Source organism: Saccopteryx bilineata, chromosome 2 (genome assembly GCF_036850765.1).
Source record: "Saccopteryx bilineata isolate mSacBil1 chromosome 2, mSacBil1_pri_phased_curated, whole genome shotgun sequence".
NCBI lineage: Eukaryota > Metazoa > Chordata > Mammalia > Chiroptera > Emballonuridae > Saccopteryx > Saccopteryx bilineata.
In genome coordinates, this window is record NC_089491.1 from 292,503,290 (window position 1) to 292,523,834 (window position 20,545).

The window sequence follows — 20,545 nt, forward strand, 5'->3', positions numbered from 1 at the left end:
TTTGGCTTGATTTCCTTATTTATTAAGTGAGAGCAATTATAGTACCTATTTCATAGGGTTGTTAGGATTAAGCAAGATTTCATATAAAGTGGTAAACACTCTATAAATGTCAACTATTATTAATAGCACTATTTCCTAGGATGAGATAACTGGGTGAAAGAATATGAATGTTTTGTATCTCTGGAAATCAGTTGTCTGTTTTTTGAAAGGGTTCTAGTTGCTGTTAGGAGAATATGGAGGCATCAGCTTCCAGCCTTATTTTTCTTAATGTAACTATTTTCTTTTTGTGTCAATTACCTTACCACAAATGTTTCAATAGATTATGCCCTTGCCAGAAATGTAGACCCTGTTGGTATGTGTATTTTCAGTGACTTAAGGGAACGTTGCTGTGACTCCTACGTTGTTACTTGCTAAAGCTAATCTGTGTTCATCAGCATCTTGCTGCTTCTGGCAGAAATCTACACTCAATGGGCATTTCTCTCCTCAGGAAGGATGACAACCTTGTATACCACTTTTCAAAAGTTGACTTCTGTCCTGGCCTATGGGACTTTGGACTACAGGTCAATAGTTACTACATTTCTCTTTTTAGCTTTGTCATTAATGATATGCTTATGTATCATGTATAAATATTTAAGCTTTGTTTTATGCCTTAGTTGTATTTTGCATTTCTCTCTCAAAGAGAGAGACACTGATCTGTCTGTGCCATTAAATCTGCAGATATTTTTGAGGGGCCAGCCACATGTGCCGATGGCATAGAGTCCACAGTAAAAAACTGGTTATTGCCACACCAGCATGCTCTCTTGTTTACAGTTTCCTATACTCTGGATCGGGATGTCAAATGAAATTGGTAGCCTCTTTCTCTCTAATTAGGAATTCAGTATTTTTCTGTTCTGCTTAGGAAGTTATTAATTGTCCTTTGTGTCTCTTGGTCTTAGGACTCGGGGAGAATTAAAAGTAGTCCCTCTCTAAGAATGTGGTGGTTAGTTTGTGGTGTAGGGTTGGTGTGTGTTTAGGGCTGAGAGCCTAGATTATGCTAAAGTCTGAGGTCTAAATCTAGTTGGTAGGTCACTAGATTCAAATTGGATGGAGCAGTATAGAGGAACCCCTTAGGCAAGCAGAGGTTGAGACATCCTTAGAGGTTACAAATTCTAAACTGGCAGATGAGAATCGGAAGTAAAATACCAGTGTAAGGAATGTCTTGTCAGAAAGGCAGATAGATGATTTGGAATTCAGGAAATCAAAAATGAAAAGGTTTGACCAAATGGGGCAAATAATAGAAACAAGAGAAACAACCCCCTGCCCCAGATGTACATTCTCTAGCACCAAGTATAACAATTCAGAGGGAAATCTATAGCTAGCTTATCATTTAGAATATATATACAAACAAGCCAGATGGACATGGAGAAGTATGTAAGCAGTTTTCTTTTTAAGACAAAGAGTGCAGAAAGCCTTAACTTTGGTTTGAAATGATAGATGTATGAACTTTATACACGATATGCCTCTTTTTGACCTGCTTCGAAGGGAAAAGATTGGTTGTGTTTGGTTGAAGTATTCTAGTTGAAAGAAGTTGTTAAAAGTAGACTACCTTAGCTCAAGAGGAAGACTGTCTTTAGGCATTATTAGTGGTAAGGCTCTTTAAGCAAGCCTTTAATCTACAAAATGTTAAGAGCTAAGAGGGCTCTTGATACTACCTAATATAACGTTTTAGTGATTAGCCACAGTTCACCCAAGAATTTAGAAGCAGAGCTTTTTTACCATGTGCCTATATTTGTAGAAAATTTGTAGCTACTCCTTTTTGAGTTACCAATAGTCCTATAATCAAATTGTCTCCACCTGGTGGCAACAAATATTTTGCAAGTCTCAGTATGAACTTAGGGGAAAATCTCGTTAGGGGGAATTTATTGGTCACTTCTTTTGAGGAAAGTCAGCCTGGTAACAAGTTTTGTTGACTTTGCAAAAGGAAAAGAAGAGACAGTGTGCCTAGTGTTTATTTTCATAATTCATAACCTTATTAAGGAACTTGAAAAAACTGTTCAGTTATACCTGAGTTAGGCAACACATTTATTGTTGACAGTGTAAGAAGTTGGTGTGTTAAGCTTGCATTTTAGAGTTTTCACACACACACACAGTATATAAATGTATATATTGTATAAGCATATGTGTATTCACATGTGTAATTTTTTCTCTGTTAAGAGTTAAAAGAAAGAGTGGTAACTTTATCAATCGAGAGGAAATGCGCTGAACAACAGATATTGTTGGGATCAAAGTCAAGGCCTGTGTTCCTTCCGAAGGCGTTAGGGGAGAATTTATGTCCTTTCCTTTTCTAACTTCTGGAGCCTGCTGTCACCCTCTCAGCTTGTGTGCTCTTTCTCAGTCTTCAGTTTCCTCTGTCTGACCACTCCCCCTGCCCGTTCCTCACATCCCCTTCTCATCACATTGGGCCAAACCTAGTTTACCTAGGATAGTCTCCCTATCTCAAGATTCTTAATCACATTGGCACAGTTCTTTGCGCTGTTTAAGGTAACATACTCACAAATTCTGAACATTAGGTTGTGGACATCTTTGGGGACCCTCTTCAGCATACTTGGACACTTAATTCAGAAGCCACTAAAATAATTACAAATGGAATATTTAAATGTATCTTAAATTGATATTGTAGCCCAAAGTAAAGTAGCTTATGTGTAATAAACGATGATTAATGTTTGTTACACCTCAGGAACAATTTTTGTTTTTTTCTTTTATTATTAGAATTTTAGGTTGAATAGGATAGGTTGACTTGTCTCTTTTATTCTAACAATTATAGCCATTTTATATTCTCCACAGAATCCTGTAAAATAAGTACATTATTTAAACCCCCGCAGGATTTCATACTTTAATTTTATAGTGTCTTGGAAGAGTAGTTGACATCACAAGGTTGAGCTTCACCAGCAGATTTCTTTGTGTCCTGTAGTGTTTATGTATTGCTGACGAGTTGTTTTTGAGCCAGATGCTTAATCCATGATAATGACACTTGGTGGGACAATTTTGAATAGTACTCTTCCTATACCTATGGTTTAGTTAGCAGGCCCAGAGTTTCCTTTGCTCCTTACTCCACATTTTCTTGTCACGTCACGTATTCTTTCCTCCTTTGGTTTTGATTACTATGAGCTGAAATTTCACATCAGAATCTTTCATGCTTCAGATGTATGTATTCTTCAGGATCTCCTGGATGTACCTCATGCGGTAAGTCCCAAAATAAATTCTTCTTCTCATCCCTTCTTAGAAGATTCATACTGTTTCCTTTTTAAAACATTAAAAACACTTTTTGTTGTGGTAAAGTATATGTGACATAAAAGTGACCATTTCTGAGTTTGGTGGCATTAAGTACATTCATGTCATTGTGTAACTATCACCACTGTTTATCTCTAGAACTTGATCACCATCCCAAACTGAAACTGTGTATTCAACAGTGTAACTCCTCAGTCCTCCACTCCCTCCTCGGGTAACCATTATTCTACTTTCCACGAATTTGACTATTCTAGCTAGGTACTTTCTGTTAAGTGGAGTCATGCAATATTTGTCCCTTGTGTTTGATTAATTTTACTTAAAATGTTTGGGTTTTTTTTTTTGTATTTTTCTGAAGCTGGAAACAGGGAGAGACAGTCAGACAGACTCCCGCATGCGCCCGACTGGGATCCACCTGGCACGCCCACCAGGGGGCGAAGCTCTGCCCACCAGGGGGCCGATGCTTTGCCCCTCCGGGACATCGCTCTGTTGCGACCAGAGCCACTCTAGCGCCTGGGGCAGAGGCCAAGGAGCCATCCCCAGCGCCCAGGGGGCCATCTTTGCTCCAATGGAGCCTCGGCTGCGGGAGGAGAAGAGAGAGACAGAGAGGAAGGAGAGGGGTGGAGGGGTGGAGAAGCAGATGGGCGCTTCTCCTGTGTGCCCTGGCCGGGAATCGAACCCGGGACTTCTGCACGCCAGGCCGACGCTCTACCACTGAGCCAACCGGCCAGGGCCTACTTATAATGTTTTAAAGGTTCGTCTGTGAGTAACATCAGAATTTCATTCCCTTTTGAGGCAGAATAGTATTTTACAGTATGCTATATACTGTACTACATATTTATCCATTCATCTGTTGATGAGCATTCAAGTTGTTTGCACCTTTTGGCTGTTGTGAATAATGTTATTATGTACATGGGTGTACAGATATCTGTTCGAGTTCCTGCTTTCAGTTCTTTTTGGTATATGTAGAATTGGAATTACCATATGGTAATTCTATGTTTAACTTTTGGAGGGACTCACATACTTCATTCAAAAATGACTATACCATTTTACATACCCAGTTTATACTTTAAATGCACAAACATTCCAATTTTGCTTCATCTTTACCAGTGCTTGTTTTTTTCTGTTTTTTGCTAATAGCCATAGAGCTGTCCTCATGGGTATGGAGTGGGATCTCGTTCTGGTGGTAAAAATAGCATTTATTATTTTGCCATCTCACTTTTTTTTAAAGCTTTGACCACTAGTCAGCAACAAGCTTGGGAGCTTGTGGCTTTCTTTTTTTTTTTTTTTTTTCTCATTTATTGTATCCCATGTATTTTACCTCCCATGTATGTATGTTTCAGCTCTGCCCCTCCTAATTGTAGGCATTTTTTATTTGGATTATTGCACAGTTCTTTAGTATTTTTGTTTCCTTAAGTTCCTCCTCCACTGTTGCCAGAGCTGATCTCGGTGTTTCAAATGCAAATCTTGATTTTGTCATTTCACTGGGATTTTCACTTTTGCTGGCATATTAGGCCTTTCTATTCTGATCCACAGTTTAATTCTTCAGCCTCTGTTCTACTCCCATCCTTCCTCTTTGCTGTTATCCTAAAAATAAAAAGCCAAAAATCAGAGGCAACAAGTGTTTATTTGGGATCAGGAGTTGAAATTCAGGAAACACAGATTCAGGCAGAGACCTAAATAATGTCCTAATTACAGTGTAAGGACAAGGAGTTTTTATGAGTAGAGGAAGGAAATAATTACATGAACAGAAGAGAGAAATTTCTGTTGGTGCTACAAACTGAGTTACTCCTTAGCTATACATGGCTGGTAACTGATTCTGACTTCAGAAAGAGAGGCCATAATAATCCGTTTTTGTGTTCAGGATGTCTGCCTTTCTGTTGGTTTTGCAACAAGTTGTTTGTAAGACAGGGTTGGTTTTGCTCAGTCCAAAGCTTATTTTGCCCAATTCAGACATTCCAAAGGTTCAAGGACCGAGATGTGCCAAGCACTTCCTTTGTACTGGCTGCTCTGGCTCCATTTTAAAATGGCTTCACTTATGTCAGCTTTTCACAGTTCACTCATTTAATAGTGAACTACTTGTAGTTTCATAAACACTCTATGCTGAGTTGTGCCTTTGCTTATTATGTTGGTACTTCTGAACTGTTTCCCTTTCTTCAGTTGGTTAACTTCCACTTAACCTTAAATTCTCCTCTTCAGGGAGGAGTCTCTTTTTTTAGGACACTTTTTCTGATTTCTGCTCCTCCATTTGCCTACTTCTTTGTGTTTTTGTAGCATTTACCAAATTGTATGGAAAACATGTTCAGAGCCCACTAAAGAATAGACTCTTGGAAGGTCTTGTTTTCCATCACATCGTGGCTCTCAATAAATGTCTAAACTCTTGAACTCAACAGGTTTTCGTTATGGGTCTGTTAGCTTATAATATGGGTAGACAAAGGGACTGAAGGAAAAGGCTGCTGCAGATATTACTAGTGTTGACTAATAATAGACTTTGATAGATGTGGCTGAAGCCTTGGGGCAAGACTGTACTGGGCCATCTGTGTGCTGGGGGTGCTGGGGTGGAGTAATGTGAGGGGAGCTGAAATCCTGACAAGGGTTGAGAAGTATTGCAAGGAGGGCACAGCACAGATGATTTAGATGATGTAGGTCTGCATTTTAAATGATACTTTAAAAAAATCTTAGAACATTTATTTTTCCTGTAACGATAACTTAATTATATCAAAACCAGAAACGTTAGTCTGTGATTAGTACTCAAAAACTTAATTAAGACTAGATATTGAAGATCTGGTAATTCACCTTTGAAAGGTTTCTGCTTGGTGTTCCACAAAGTGGGAAAAAATATAATCCAATTAGGAGTTGATTATATTATCTTTTTTAAATAAAGGGGCCATTAGGTTAGCAAAAATAATTTAGATGATTATTCCAGATGTTTAGGACAATGACAGTTTCCAATAAAGAACACTTTGTGCCTTTAGATGCTTGCAGAAGTTAGTGTCTGTTTTGGCTGGTGTGTTAGAGTAAGCTGCTGCAGGCAGTTTTACGAGGTGGCACTGCACACAGTGTCACGATGGCAGCTGGATTACTTACTCAAAACTTATTGGGAAAAGAAAAATGCTCAGGTTTGGAAGAGTTCATCTGATGTGATTTTCATTTAATTTATGTTCACAGGGGACAATAACCATGGAAGAAAAGATAAACTTATTCTTAAGTTTCTTGGTTTTGTTTCATAGTGTTTAGGCAAGCAGATCTCAAATTAAGAAAAAAATGCTTCATAGGAAAATGGTATACCTAAGTAGGTTAAAAGTGATTGTAGGCCCTGGCTGATTGACTCAGCGGTAAAGTGTTGGCCCTGCGTGCGGAAGTCCAGGGTTCAATTTCCGGTCAGAGCACACAGGAGAAGCGCCCATTTGCTTCTCCACCCCTCCCCCTCTCCTTTTTCTCTTATCTCTCTCTTCCCCTCCCAAAGCCAAGGCTCCATTGGAGTGAAATTGGCCCAGGTGCTAAGGACGGCCCCATGGCCTCTGCCTTGGGCTAGAATGGCTCTGGTTGCAGCAGAGCAATGCACCAGATAGGCAGAGCATCGCCCCCTGGTGGGCATGCTGGGTGGATCCAGTTGGGTGCATTCGGGAGTTTGTCTGCTGCTGCCCGCCACCCTGCTTCTCACTTTAGAAAAAAAAAAAAAGATTGTATTTCTAATATCTATTTCACAGTTTAAAAAACAAATTAAGGGAACAGATCATATACAGCAGGGGTCGGGAACCTATGGCTCGCAAGCCAGATGTGGCTCTTTTTATGGCTGCATCTGGCTCGCAGACAAATCTTTAATAAAAAAAACAATGTTAAAAATATAAAACATTCTCATGTATTACAATCCATTCATTTCCAACCGCCATGTTCATGGTTGCCGGTGGCTGGAGCCAATCACAGCTGTCCTCTGGGACAACACCACATTTTTATTGGATAATGCATAATGTACACAGGTCGTTGTGAGGTCAGGAAGTAAACTTCCCTCCTTTTAATCAAGTAGTCAGCTAATTGCAGAAACCCTTTTGATAAAGAAGATGGCTAAAAGAAAAAAAGATGAGGAGTATCGTACTTTTCAGCAGGAATGGACAGAGAATTCGCCTTTGTGGAGAGAGCAGGTTCTGCAGTGTGTCTAATATGCAGTGAAAAATTGCATAGATGAAACGGTCAAATATAAAGCAGCACTTCGACACATGCCATACCACATTTGCATCGAAATATCCAGCAGGGGACAGCAGGAAGAAAGCATGTCAAGAGCTACTGTGCAGAGTGCAAGCTAGTCAGCAGCAACTCTGTGTTTGGACCTAACAAGGTGACTGGAATTCGGCTAGCTTTGCTGGTGCTTTAGCAATTGTGAGAAACGGAAAGCCATTCACAGATTGGGAGTATGCCAAAACATTCATACTTGATGTTGCCAATTCACTTTTTGACAACTTTTCGGATAAAGACAAGATAATCAAACAAATAAAAGACATGCCTCTGTCAGCAAGAACTGTTCACGATTGTACATACCATCATGATGGCAAATCAAATTGAGGCAACACAAGTGAAGGACATAAATGCAGCACCATTCTTTTCTCTCACTTTGGATGAGTCAATGGACCTAAGCCATTTATCCCAGTTCGGCATGATTGCAAGGTATGCTGTCGGTGACACACTACATGAGGAAAGCCTTGCTGTTTTGCCTATGAAAGAGACAACAAGAGGAGAGGATTTATTCAAGTCTTTCACTGAGTTCGCTAAAGAAAAAAATCTACCGATGGATAAACTTATTTCGGTGTGTACTGATGGTGCTCCGAGCATGGTGGGGAAAAACAGCGGATTTGTAGTGCTTCTTTGTGAACATGAAAAGAGATCCATCCTAAGTTTTCACTGCATCTTATATCAGGAGGCGCTTTGTGCTCAGATGTGTGGTGAGCAGCTTGGTGAAGTGATGTTACTGGTCATTTGGGTGGTCAACTTTATTGTTGCCCGAGCATTAAATGATCGCTAGTTTAAAACACTGCTAGATGAAGCTGGGAATAATTATCATGGTCTGCTTCTGCACAGCAGTGTGCGTTGGTTGTCAAGAGGGAAGGTGTTCAGCTGTTTCACAGCTTGTCTGAGTGAAATCCGGACTTTTCTTGAAATGATAAATGTTGAGCATCCTGAGTCAGCTAACACTGAGTGGCTCCTGAAGTTCTACTATCTCGTGGACATAACTGAACATCTGAACCAGCTCAATGTGAAAATGTAAGGTGTTGGAAATAGTCATATCCCTTCAACAAACAGTGTTTGCATATGAAAACAAGTTGGAACTTTTCATCCCCGACATTGAAACAGGTCATTTACTATACTTTGAAAAACTGGGAGAGTTTAAAGATGCATGCACAGCAAGTGACCCTGTTCAACATCTTGATCTCCAGCAGCTAGCAGGCTTCACATCTAATCTGCAGTCATTCAAAGCGTGCTTTGGAGAATTTTGTGAGCGCACTCATCTTTTTAAGTTCATCACCCATCCACACGAGTGTTCACCCTGTTCAACATCTTGATCTCCAGCAGCTAGGAGGCTTCACATCTAATCTGCAGTCATTCAAAGCGTGCTTTGGAGAATTTTGTGAGCGCACTCATCTTTTTAAGTTCATCACCCATCCACACGAGTGTTCAGTGGACAGCGCCTACCTGAGTTACATCCCTGGTGTCTCCGTCAGAGATTTTGAGCTTCAAGCTGCTAACCTGAAGGCCTCAGACATGTGGGTGAATAAGTTCAAGTCACTGAATGAAGATTTGGAAAGACTTGCACGACAGCAAGCAGAGTTGGCGAGCAAACACTAGTGGGGAAAAATGAAAAAACTTTTACCCGCGGACCAGCTGCTTGTCAAAACTTGGAACCTGCTTCCTGTCACATACCACACACTGCAACGTGTTAGTATTGCTGTACTGACAATGTTTGGCTCTACCTATGCATGTGAGCAGTCTTTCTCATATCTAAAGAATGTTAAGACCAACCTACGATCACGTTTAACGGATGTATGTCTCAACGCCTGCATGAAGCTTAACCTCACCACGTATCAACCAGACTACGAAGCCATCAACAAATCCATGCAGCCCCAGAAGTCGCATTAATGGTAAGAAGTACTTTATTCATCATTGTTTAGCAACAGCATAACAACGTTATTAAAAAGAATTCAGAGACCTTTTGTACTTTAAAATTGTTGGTCTTACGTAAAATGCACACATTTACTTGTATTTAGTGTTAAACATATTGTATGGCTCTCATGGAATTACATTTTAAAATATGTGGCGTTCATGGCTCTCTCAGCCAAAAAGGTTCCCGACCCCTGATACACAGAGTAAGGACTGAGTGTTGGCTGTTAGGAGTAGGCTCTGTTAGCATAACCTATGGTGAGTGTGGTAGGCTGAATACTGGGCCCTCAAAAAATATCCACATTCCAATCCCTGGAATCTTTAAATTATAGATCTTGTTGTAAAGAGATTAGTCTAGATTATCTGGGTGGGTTCTGTCATCACATGTCCTTATAAGAGAGCTGCTCCCCCCCACCCCCCAAGCAATGCAGTGAAAGCCAGATGATCATTTAGTAGGTGAAGAACCTAAAAAATATGAATCTGGGAACTTACATACTTGTTACTCACCTCACCTCCTGAGAGAGGGAGATAAATTCTAATGTCAACAAATTCTCTTTAGTTGAGAAGGGGAGCCTCCTAGGTTCTTAATCTTTGGAATGTAAATGGATTTTTCTTGGGTAGGGGGAGGTAAAGATCGACAAGTCTCAAAATTTAAGACTTCTGGAATGTCTCCATAGTCTTGTAGTCTCATTCCCCTGAAATATAAACACATACTTACAGAGTATGTGTTATCTATTCAATTATCTTTATGTTTTAAGACTTGTCCTTTGAAGGACAGGTTTTTTTGCTCAGAGCACTAACCCTGCAGAAACCAAAAAATATTTTCTCTGCATAGAAAATAGACCCAACTGATAAATCTTTTTGTCTTCCCTTTCTCATGTTAATTTGAAGCAACTTTTATTTTAGTCGTGAACATGTGAAATGTTAAGATTGCCTAATTTGAGCTCCTTTAGTCAGTCATCAGCATTGTTGAGTTCTTCAGGAAATATTTACTGAACAGTTTGAATAGTAACTATGTGCTGGACACAGAGGAAAATATCGGGGGTATTGTGGTGAATAAGATAGGGAGCCTGGGGTTGTTAAAGCGCTGTGGTGGGAAAAGGGAAGACATGAAAGAATGACAAAGTTAGAATTTTGTTAGACTGGTGAAGGAGCTAGCTGTGGGGGAATGTTTGGGGAAGAGCCTTCTGTTACAGCGGAAGGATGGGCTAGTGAAGAGTCCGGAATGAGAATGAGTTGAGCAAGACTGATACAGAGAAGGACGACCAATGTGGCTGACACATGGTGAACAGAATTCAGTCACAAATCGTTTAGGTGTTTAAATTTCTGTTTTCATTGCTAAAATAGTAGGATCATGATACACATTTTGCTCTACAACCTGCAGTTTTTTTAAAAAAAAATTATGTTGTGTACATATGTTGAATTCCATGTCAGACATACAGACAGCTACATAGTATTCTATACTATGAATATATCATAATTAGCCATATTCTGATTGACAGACATATATATATAGACTTTTACAATTTTCTTCATTTTTTAAAAATAATTTTTATTATTTTTTATGTATGGATTGATTTTAGAGAGAGAGAGAAATGTTTGTTGTCCCACTTATTGATATATTCATTGGTTGAGTGTTCTTGTATGTGCCCTGAATGGGGATTGACCTGTAATCTTGGTGTATGGGGACGATGCTCGAACCAGCAGAGCTACCCACCCAGGGCAGATAACATAGACTTTGATTTTTTTGATATTACAAATAGTACTGTCAATTTTTATATATATATGTGTGTTTATTGCATGTCTGTATGAGAATTTTTGTTGGATTTCCCAAGAGAACCATCATGAGATCAAAACTTAAGCACATTAAAATTTTTGACAGGTAGAGGCTACTTTGAGAGGGGAAGACTCAGCCAGCACAGTACTACGAGCGTTCTTTTTTTATTTGGCCAGAGAGCAGAGAAAGTTCTTTGGCGTATTCTTATTCATTGGCATCTATTTCTCAGATACTGTCTTTTGATTCACAACAATTATATAAATAAATGGGATTATTTTAGAGTTTGAGGTATCTGTTTGTCTTAAAATACATATACTGAAGTTCTAGGAGCTGACGTGCCTACCACTCACTTCTAAAGAACATGGATAAAATGAAATAAGCCAGGAAGTTCTCAATTGTGTGTTGATCAGTAATAATAAAAAGTGGGGAGTGCATTTCCATAGAGATTTCCATAATAGTCCTACACAGCTTGCTTAAATCAGTCTCTGTGTCAAAGTACATGTCTAATTCCAAATATATGCTGTATTTGTGCCTTAAATACCAAATTGCTGTGCCCCCTCCCCAATAACCATTGCCAGTGTACACGGCAGTAATTTTAGACTTCCCGTTTCTGTATACCTTTTCTAACACTGGATATTACCAGTCATTTTAATTTTTGTTCATATCACAGACAAAAAAATAGAGTATATTTATACAATAGATAACATTGTTTTAATTTGCAATTTAGTGATTATTATTGAAGGCAAGTATAATTTAATTTTATTAATCACTAATGTTTTTGTTAATTACCTGTTTACTATTTTTGCCTGTAGTGAGATGTCTTTTAAATTGGCTTGGGGGGGCAGATTCAGTAGAGATTATGCATATTGGTATTTGTTTATGTGTTGCAAATATTTTCTCTCTGTCTATTGCTTATCTTTTTTTTTTTTGTATTTTTCTGAAGCTGGAAACGGGGAGAGACAGACAGACTCCCGCATGCGCCCGACCGGGATCCACCCGGCACGCCCACCAGGGGCGAAGCTCTGCCCCTCCGGGGCGTCGCTCTGCCGCCACCAGAGCCACTCTAGCGCCTGGGGCAGAGGCCAAGGAGCCATCCCCAGCGCCCGGGCCAGCTTTGCTCCAATGGAGCCTTGGCTGCTGGAGGGGAAGAGAGAGACAGAGAGGAAGGAGGGGGGGGGGTGGAGAAGCAGATGGGTGCTTCTCCTATGTGCCCTGGCCGGGAATCGAACCCGGGTCCCCCGCATGCCAGGCCGACGCTCTACCGCTGAGCCAACCGGCCAGGGCCTATTGCTTATCTTTTAAATTTGTTTATGATAAGGTGACCAACTTTTTTACAATGAAAAGGACAAAAATAAATTGAAGAAAACAATATTGTAAATAAAAGAAACATTTTATTCATTGCAACAATAATACACTATAATATGATAATGCATAATAAAACATTTATAATATTTTATATTGTAATTATACTTACATGCCTATTAATTTTTAATAATTATTAAAAATTTTAATAATAGTTATTAAAAATTATAAGAAAAAAGTTATTATAAGAAAAAAGTTTCCATTGAGTGAATTTTTTTGTCAATGTATCATCTTGCAACAATTCAGATATTGGAAATATCTGAACAAGAAATATTCTTTATATTGAATTTTACGTGAATTGTGCTTACCTGTCTATGATTGAATATTCACTGAGAAAGAAATAATCGTGAGTCTACATTGTCGTATGTGCCGTGTCGTCTTTCAGTAAGAAGTACATAAAGCTATTTGCATGCTTGGTATATCACGCGCTCTGTCAAGGTCTCCTGTGTGGAGCGCATGCCTCTCATAATCGCGTCTCGCCGCACTGCTGATCCTTGACCAATTGTCATGTCAAATACAAATACATCACATCACATGCAGTGGATCCACTCTGCATTGATCGAATATGGACATTTACAGATTAGTCTTCCAATATCAAAAAGGAGGACACTTTTCGAGGGAGATGGAACTTACAAAAGAAGGACTGTCCTCCCTTTTAAAGGAGGACGATTGGTCACCTTATTTATGATGACTTTCCTTGTTTTAATGCCTTTCTGAATGGTTATTCCTTGTTTTTAGGATATCTGTGGCTTTTGGGGCATGTTTTTTATTTGATTCTACTGGATTTTCTTGGTTATGGTATCTGCAGTTGATATTTTATCACTTCTTTTTCCAGTGTTTCTCTCTCTTTTTTACTTGTGTGGCATTATGTAGGACTTCCAGCAGAGTGGTAGGGCTGTATGGTTTTGCTCCTGACTTTTTTACATGGGAAGCTTCAAAAATTAAACTAAAATTTTGGACAAGTCATTATTATTTTTTTTATTTTTGTATTGTAGCTGTTGTTTCTGTTTGATTTATACTTAAGGTGGAATTTTCATTTTATTTATTTATAAAGAACTTGTTTCAGTTTTGCTTTTCTTTTTACCCATTCCAATGTGGCGTTTGCCCTTCAACTTAACCCGTTTGATTACTGGGAAGATCTCTGTTGTGGCCTTCCTGTAAGCTTTTGTATATTTTCCCCTTTATATTTACTAGCCACACTGGTCTTTAACATGTCTAGTTTTTTAAAAGTCCTTCTTTGGTGACCCCATCTTAAATAGCTCCTTTTCTTTTTGATGATCTAAGCCAGTGCTTTTTTTGTATCTTTATAGAGCTCAAGAAAATTTTAAATCATTGTATGCATATTTGTTTTGTTTATTGCTCTTATTCCTAGCACCTTAAACAGTGCATGGGGTGCAGTAGATAATCAGTATTTGTATGAGTAAATGAGTAGTGTGTAATCTTATGAAAGGATTGGGGCGAGGAGAGGGACTTGTCTGTATAAATAGGCCTGTTCTGAGGAAGATCAATTATGGTAAAAGTGCTTTAAAAAGATTGATAATCTAGAAATTAAATTCTTTTAAAACTAACCAAGTTCTAGATATAGCCCCATATAAAGCTTTTGTGTATTTCAGGAGCCCACATACATACTCTACTTTCAAGATCTGTAGTTAAGTCATGTAAGAATAGCATTGGTAAGCAGGGATTCCCTTTATGTATCATTTAAAGTTCATTTTTCATTTCTAAATACCTTGCTTCATTCATTTATTTTAGTTTTTTTTTTGTAAAGCAGGCTCATTACAAAGTAGGCTCATTTCTGGGTGTAGGAAAAATATGAAAATATGTTATTTAAGTCACTGGGCTAGACATAGCAGCTGTAATGTAAAACAAGGAAGTCCAGAGCATGAGACATGCTTTGTACTTTGCATCTACTTTTTTTCTACTCAAGCAAGTATAACCTTTTTCCTCTCACTTCTTTCAGGATTTTTTCTTTATCTTTAAATTTCTCCAATTTGAAAATAACATGCCAAGGTGTAGTGTTTTGGGTATTCTGCTCAGTGATTTCTGAGTTTCCTGGACCTGTGGTTTAGTATCTGACATTCATTTGAGGTAATTTTTAGTCATTGTGGTTTTAGATATCTCTGTTCCTTTATCTCTTCCCTTGGTATTCCTATTACATATATGTTACATGTTTTGTAGTTATCAGCCCTTGGTTATTCTGTTATTTTTTTCAGTCTGTACTCTTTGCTTTTTAGTGTTTGAGGGTATATCCTCTAGCTCAGAGATTGTTTCCTTAACCTTATCCAGGCTACCAATAAATGCATCAAAGGCATTTTCCATGTTTGTTTCAGTGGTTTTGATCTCTAACATTTCTTTTTGGTTCTTTTTAGGATTTCTTTCTCTTGACTTACATTGCTCATGTGTTCCTGTATGCTATCTACTTCATTCATTAGAGTCTTCAGCATATTAATCATTGTTGTTTTAAATGCCTGGTCTGATAGTTCCAGCATCCTTGCCATGTCTTGTTCTTATACTTGCTTTGTCTCTTCAAATTCTGTTTTTTACCTTTTGGAATGTTGTGTAATTTTTTCTAGATGTCAGGACATGATGTCTCATGTGAAAGGAACTGCTGTAAACAGACCTTGAGTAATGTAGTGAGGTGTGGGGGCAGGGAAAGGGCTCTGTGGTCCTATAATTAGGTCTCAATCTTTCAGTGAGCCTGTCCATCTAGAGCAGTGGTAGTCAACCTGGTCCCTCCTGCCCACTAGTGGGCATTCCAGCTTTCATGTTGGGCGGTAGTGGAGCAACCAAAGTATAAATAAAAAGATAGATTTTACTATAGTAAGTTGTTTTATAAAGATTTATTCTGCCAAACTTAGTGAAAATCTTACATAAAGTACTTGGTAAGTAATTATTATTATATGCTTTAACTTGCTGTAACTCTGCTTTATAAATTTTATAAAGTAAAGTTATTTTCCTACTTTATAAATCACCATTACTGTGGAACCGGTGGGCGGTTAGAAAATTTTACTACTAACAGAGAAAGAAAAGTGGGCGGTAGGTATTAAAAGGTTGACTACCCCTGCTCTAGACTGTGTACACTTCACAAGTGATTCTTAGTTTTTTCCTTCACCCTCTCTCCCCTATAGGTAACTAGAATGGGCATGAGTTAGGCATTTCCTTTCCCTAGGTCTGTAGATTCTGGATAATACCCCCAGCAGGTTAGGTTCTGGTTAATCAGTTTTCCCTGAAGGGAGGGCTTATTAAGGTCAGAGTGACCAGTGGCTTAAAGTGCTAGAAAGCAGATTTTGTATCTGTGACAAAAGTTGGCCATGCTGAAGAGACTGACATTTTCTTGATTTCTAAGTTCCATGATTATGAATTTTAAAAAAAACATTGCGCAATTCCCATCAAAATTCCAATGACATTTTTTAAAGAAATAGAGCAAAAAATCATCAGATTTATATGGAACTATAAAAAACCCCGAATAGCCAAAGCAATCCTAAAGAAAAAGAATGAAGCTGGGGGCATTACAATACCTGACTTCAAACTATATTATAGGGCTACGACAATCAAAACAGCATGGTATTGGCAGAAAAGTAGACACTCAGACCAATGGAACAGAATAGAAAGTCCAGAAATAAAACCACATATATATAGTCAAATAACTTTTGATAAAGGGGCCAAGAACACACAATGGAGAAAAGAAAGCCTCTTCAATAAATGGTGCTGGGAAAACTGGAAAGCCACATGCAAAAGAATGAAACTGTACTACAGTTTGTCCCCCTGTACTAAAATTAACTCAAAATGGATCAAAGATCTAAACATAAGACCTGAAACAATAAAGTACATAGAAGAAGACATAGGTACTAAACTCATGGACCTGGGTTTTAAAGAGCATTTTATGAATTTGACTCCAATGGCAAGAGAAGTGAAGGCAAAAATTAATGAATGGGACTACATCAGACTAAGAAGTTTTGCTCAGCAAGAGAAACTGATAACAAAATAAACAGAAAGCCAACTAAATGGGAAATGATATTTTCAAACAACAGCTCAGATAAGGGCTTAATATCCAAAATATACAAAGAACTCATAAAACTCAACAACAAACAAACAAACAATCCAATAAAAAAATGGGAAGAGGACATGAACAGACACTTCTCCCAGGAGGAAGTACAAATGGCCAACAGATATATGAAAAGATGCTCATCTTTAGTTATTAGAGAAATGCAAATCAAAACTACAATGAGATACCACCTCACACCTGTTAGATTAGCTATTATTAACAAGACAGGTAATATCAAATGTTGGAGAGGCTGTGGAGAAAAAGGAACCCTCATTCACTGTTGGTGGGAATGTAAAGTAGTACAACCATTATGGAAGAAAGTATGGTGGTTCCTCAAAAAACTGAAAATAGAACTACCTTATGACCCAGCAATCCCTCTACTGGGTATATACCCCCAAAACTCAGAAACATTGATATGTAAAGACACATGCAGCCCCATGTTCATTGCAGCATTGTTCACAGTGGCCAGGACATGGAAACAACCAAAAAGCCCGTCGATAGATGACTGGATAAAGAAGATGTGGCACATATACACTATGGAATACTACTCAGCCATAAGAAATGATGACATCGGATCATTTACAGCAAAATGGTGGGATCTTGATAACATTATATGAAGTGAAATAAGTAAATCAGAAAAAAACAGGAACTGCATTATTCCATACGTAGGTGGGACATAAAAGTGAAACTAAGAGATGTTGATAAGAGTGTGGTGGTTGGGGGGGGGGAGGGGGGAAAGGGAGAGGGAAAGGAGAAGGGGGAGGGGCACAAAGAAAACTAGATAGAAGATGACAGAGGACAATCTGACTTTGGGTGATGGGTATACAACATAATTGAAAGTCAAGATAACCTGGACTTGTTGATCTTTGAATATATGTATCCTGATTTATTGATGTCGCCCCATTAAAAAAATAAAATTATTAAAAAAAAAAAGCATTGCTTTGCATGAAGACAGTATTCTATACATTCAGTAATAATTTTACTGTGTGCCAGCTCTTGTGCATTCAGAGATCAGTGATGGTCCCTCTTGCTCTCAGGTAGCTCGTATTTATAAATGGAGAAATTCTTGAGCTTTTCTTCTTTTTAGTTTTTGGGGAGCCAGTGTATAATTTCTATTTTTATTATTCTTAAGATTTACAATTCCTAAAAATAATTTTTGAGATTTACTTCCCGTTCAGGTACTAAAATTTTTTTTCTTTCCTTTTTATTCCTAGCAATGTCTCAAGCTGTGCAGACAAATGGAACTCAGCCATTAAGCAAAACATGGGAACTCAGTTTATATGAGTTACAACGCACTCCTCAGGTAATGTAGACTAAGATAACTTAGAGGAAATATGAAACATGTAAATTTAGGTACATTTTTGGAAAATGAAAACTTGAAAGAACATAACAGTCATAATACATTTATATACAAGTAGTTCTGACTTGTGCTTGTTTGGTTGACACTTCATTCATTTAATAATGGTGTGAGTGCATGCTCTATGGGCCTTAAGCTAGGCACTGGGGGAAGAGGTGAATAAAACATCTAGCACCAGCCCTTAGAGTTAATAGACATTAAGTAAATAGCCATCGAATCACACATTTGAGAGGTTGGGTAAAGGAAAAGTGCTCAGTGCTGTAATAATAACAGGGAGGAAGGGAAGACTGTTGAGAAGGTAAAGATGGGGAAGTGGGCTTGGGGGAGATAAGCATACCTAAAACTGGACCCATTTTAAATTTAAGATGCCTATAAGACCAGGCAGGCAGAGATGCTAACGTGGGGTCTGGAGAAAGTGCTCAATTTTAGGGATTGTTAGCACATTTCAAGCAATATTAACAGATAAGATCACCGAGAGAGAGGTGAGCAGAGGGCCTGGAACTTTATCCAGAGGAGCTTTAGCCTTTAGAAATTAGGTAATGGACCAGGGGCCAGCAAAGGAGACAGGGAAGGAAGAGCCAGAGAAAAGTAAGGAAAATGGAAGAGAGGGCACAAAATCTAAGAGGAAGTGTTTCAAGGATGAGGATGCAGTTACTGTGTGCAATGCTGTTCAGAAGATAGATAAGATGAGCATTACAAAAGTGTACATTAGATTGGGCAGTATATACCTGGTGACTTGGACAAGAGATTACTTGAGTAGGTTGTGCTATGTTGATAGGGAAAAGTGAAAATTGCATAGGCAATTCTTCAGAGAAGTTTGGCTCTGCAGAGGAGCAGAGAAATGGAGTAAGAATTGGAACATAGAATGGGGAAGTTTTAAATTTTGTTTTCTATGTAAGATGGGAGAGAGAGCTGTGTTGACTCCTTCTCCTGCCCTCCCTTTTTCTCCCCCAGCTTTTTTCTTTTTAGTGAGACAGAGAGAGAGAAAGACAGACAGATAGACAGGGACAGACAGGAAGAGTGAGTAATGAGAGGCATCATCTCATAGTTTTGGCACCTTAGTTGTTCATTGATTGCTTTCTCATACGTGCCTTGACCAGGGGGCTCCAGCCAAGCCGATGACCCCTTGCTCAAGCCAGTGAGTGACCTTGGGCTCAAGCCAGTGATCATAGACCATGTCTATGATCCCATGCTCAAGCCAGCAACCTCAGGGTTTGGAACCTGGGTACTCAGCGTCCCAGGTTGACACACTATCCACTGTACCACCACCTGGTCAGATATCTCTTTCCTAGTTGTTAAGATGCATCATTCACATTACTCTATGCAGCAACTCACTACTCTAGGATGACTTAATGGAGGAGAGATGGCTGGTCTAAGAGCAGATGGAATAGTTAAAAAAAAGAGCAATATACTTGAGAAGGTAGGGAAGAATGTATATATATACTTGTGATAGGAAGAGGCATACTTTGTCCTTGTAGCAAGAAGATGATTTATAAAAATACGAGAAAAAATGAGCTTTTTTTAAATGAAATTTGAGGTCATCTATTGAATGCTCTGGTGAAGGTCTGCAGATAGAAGAAACGGTATGCAATAGTAGTGAAAGGGAAAACGAGTTTGTTAGAGAAGCAGTTGCTGAGCAGTGTTGAACACCCGTTGAGGCTGGTGGAATATTTAGGGGGGGAATCTCAGTATGGTTCTGAGATACCCCCGCCCCCCTAGTGCTCCACACCTGCTCAGATACAGGTGTGGAGAGCATGGATTATGCAGTGTGTCCAGGGTTGGGGTTTTGCTGGGCAAGTTCTTTCTTAGGAAGAGGACAGACTTACTAGCTGAGTCATCATCATTCTCTCTGATTATTTCCTTGTCACAGGTTATAATTCCTAAATCAAAAGCTTATGTGCATATTAAACTAAATAAAATGAAATACTGAAAGTGCTTTATATAGAGAGGTTGAAACATAATAAACACTTGATAAAAATGATAGTTATTGTAAATGCAAATATATTGTACTTGTGTTCTTTTTGGACACTGTTTATAGTTTGTGTCTTTCCTTGTGAGGTCGTCAATCTTTGATCCTATGGAGAACACAAGTATGATGGAGAGGCTCTGGAAACAGGAAGTGTCATTAGCATATAGAAGCCCCTTATTTCTACTTACATCTTCCTTTTCTATAGTCACTTACTGGACCTCTTTTTGTAATCTGTAGGAGCCAGTATTGGTGGCTTTAGAGCTAAGTAATTTGTTCTCTGTGTCACCTGTGGGAAGAGTGGACCATGGTGGTGGGGAAGAAGTAGGAGTCACTATCTCTCTGTAGCTGGGAGATGTGTACATTGGAACTCCAAATGCATTTTCTCACTGTAACATTTTTAAGAAAAGACAAGTGCAGTGCTAGTATTTGTTGTGTAGTATACTTTAGATGTACTGATTTTAGATGTAAAATCAGTTTGTAGTTACCCTGAGAACCCGATCACTTTGCAGAACTGCTGCTGTGGCCCAAAACTTCTTAAGGAGCAAAAAGTGATTTTAAAATGAAACACTGTTAAAATGTATATAAATTAGAAACTGCTTGTATTGGAATCCTAAAATATTT

The 20,545-nt window shown here is 38.6% G+C and overlaps 1 protein-coding gene across 3 annotated transcripts in view; it reads left to right on the plus strand.

The window, feature by feature from the left end:
• RNF2 (ring finger protein 2) overlaps positions 1–20,545 on the plus strand; it is a 52,757-nt gene that overhangs the window by 8,434 nt on the left and 23,778 nt on the right. For all 3 annotated transcript variants that reach the window (XM_066261346.1, XM_066261345.1, XM_066261344.1), the window contains exon 2: positions 17,813–17,901. In XM_066261346.1, coding sequence (XP_066117443.1) covers positions 17,815–17,901 — 87 coding nt within the window. In that variant the 5' untranslated portion in view covers positions 17,813–17,814. The remainder of the gene's footprint in view (positions 1–17,812; positions 17,902–20,545) is intronic.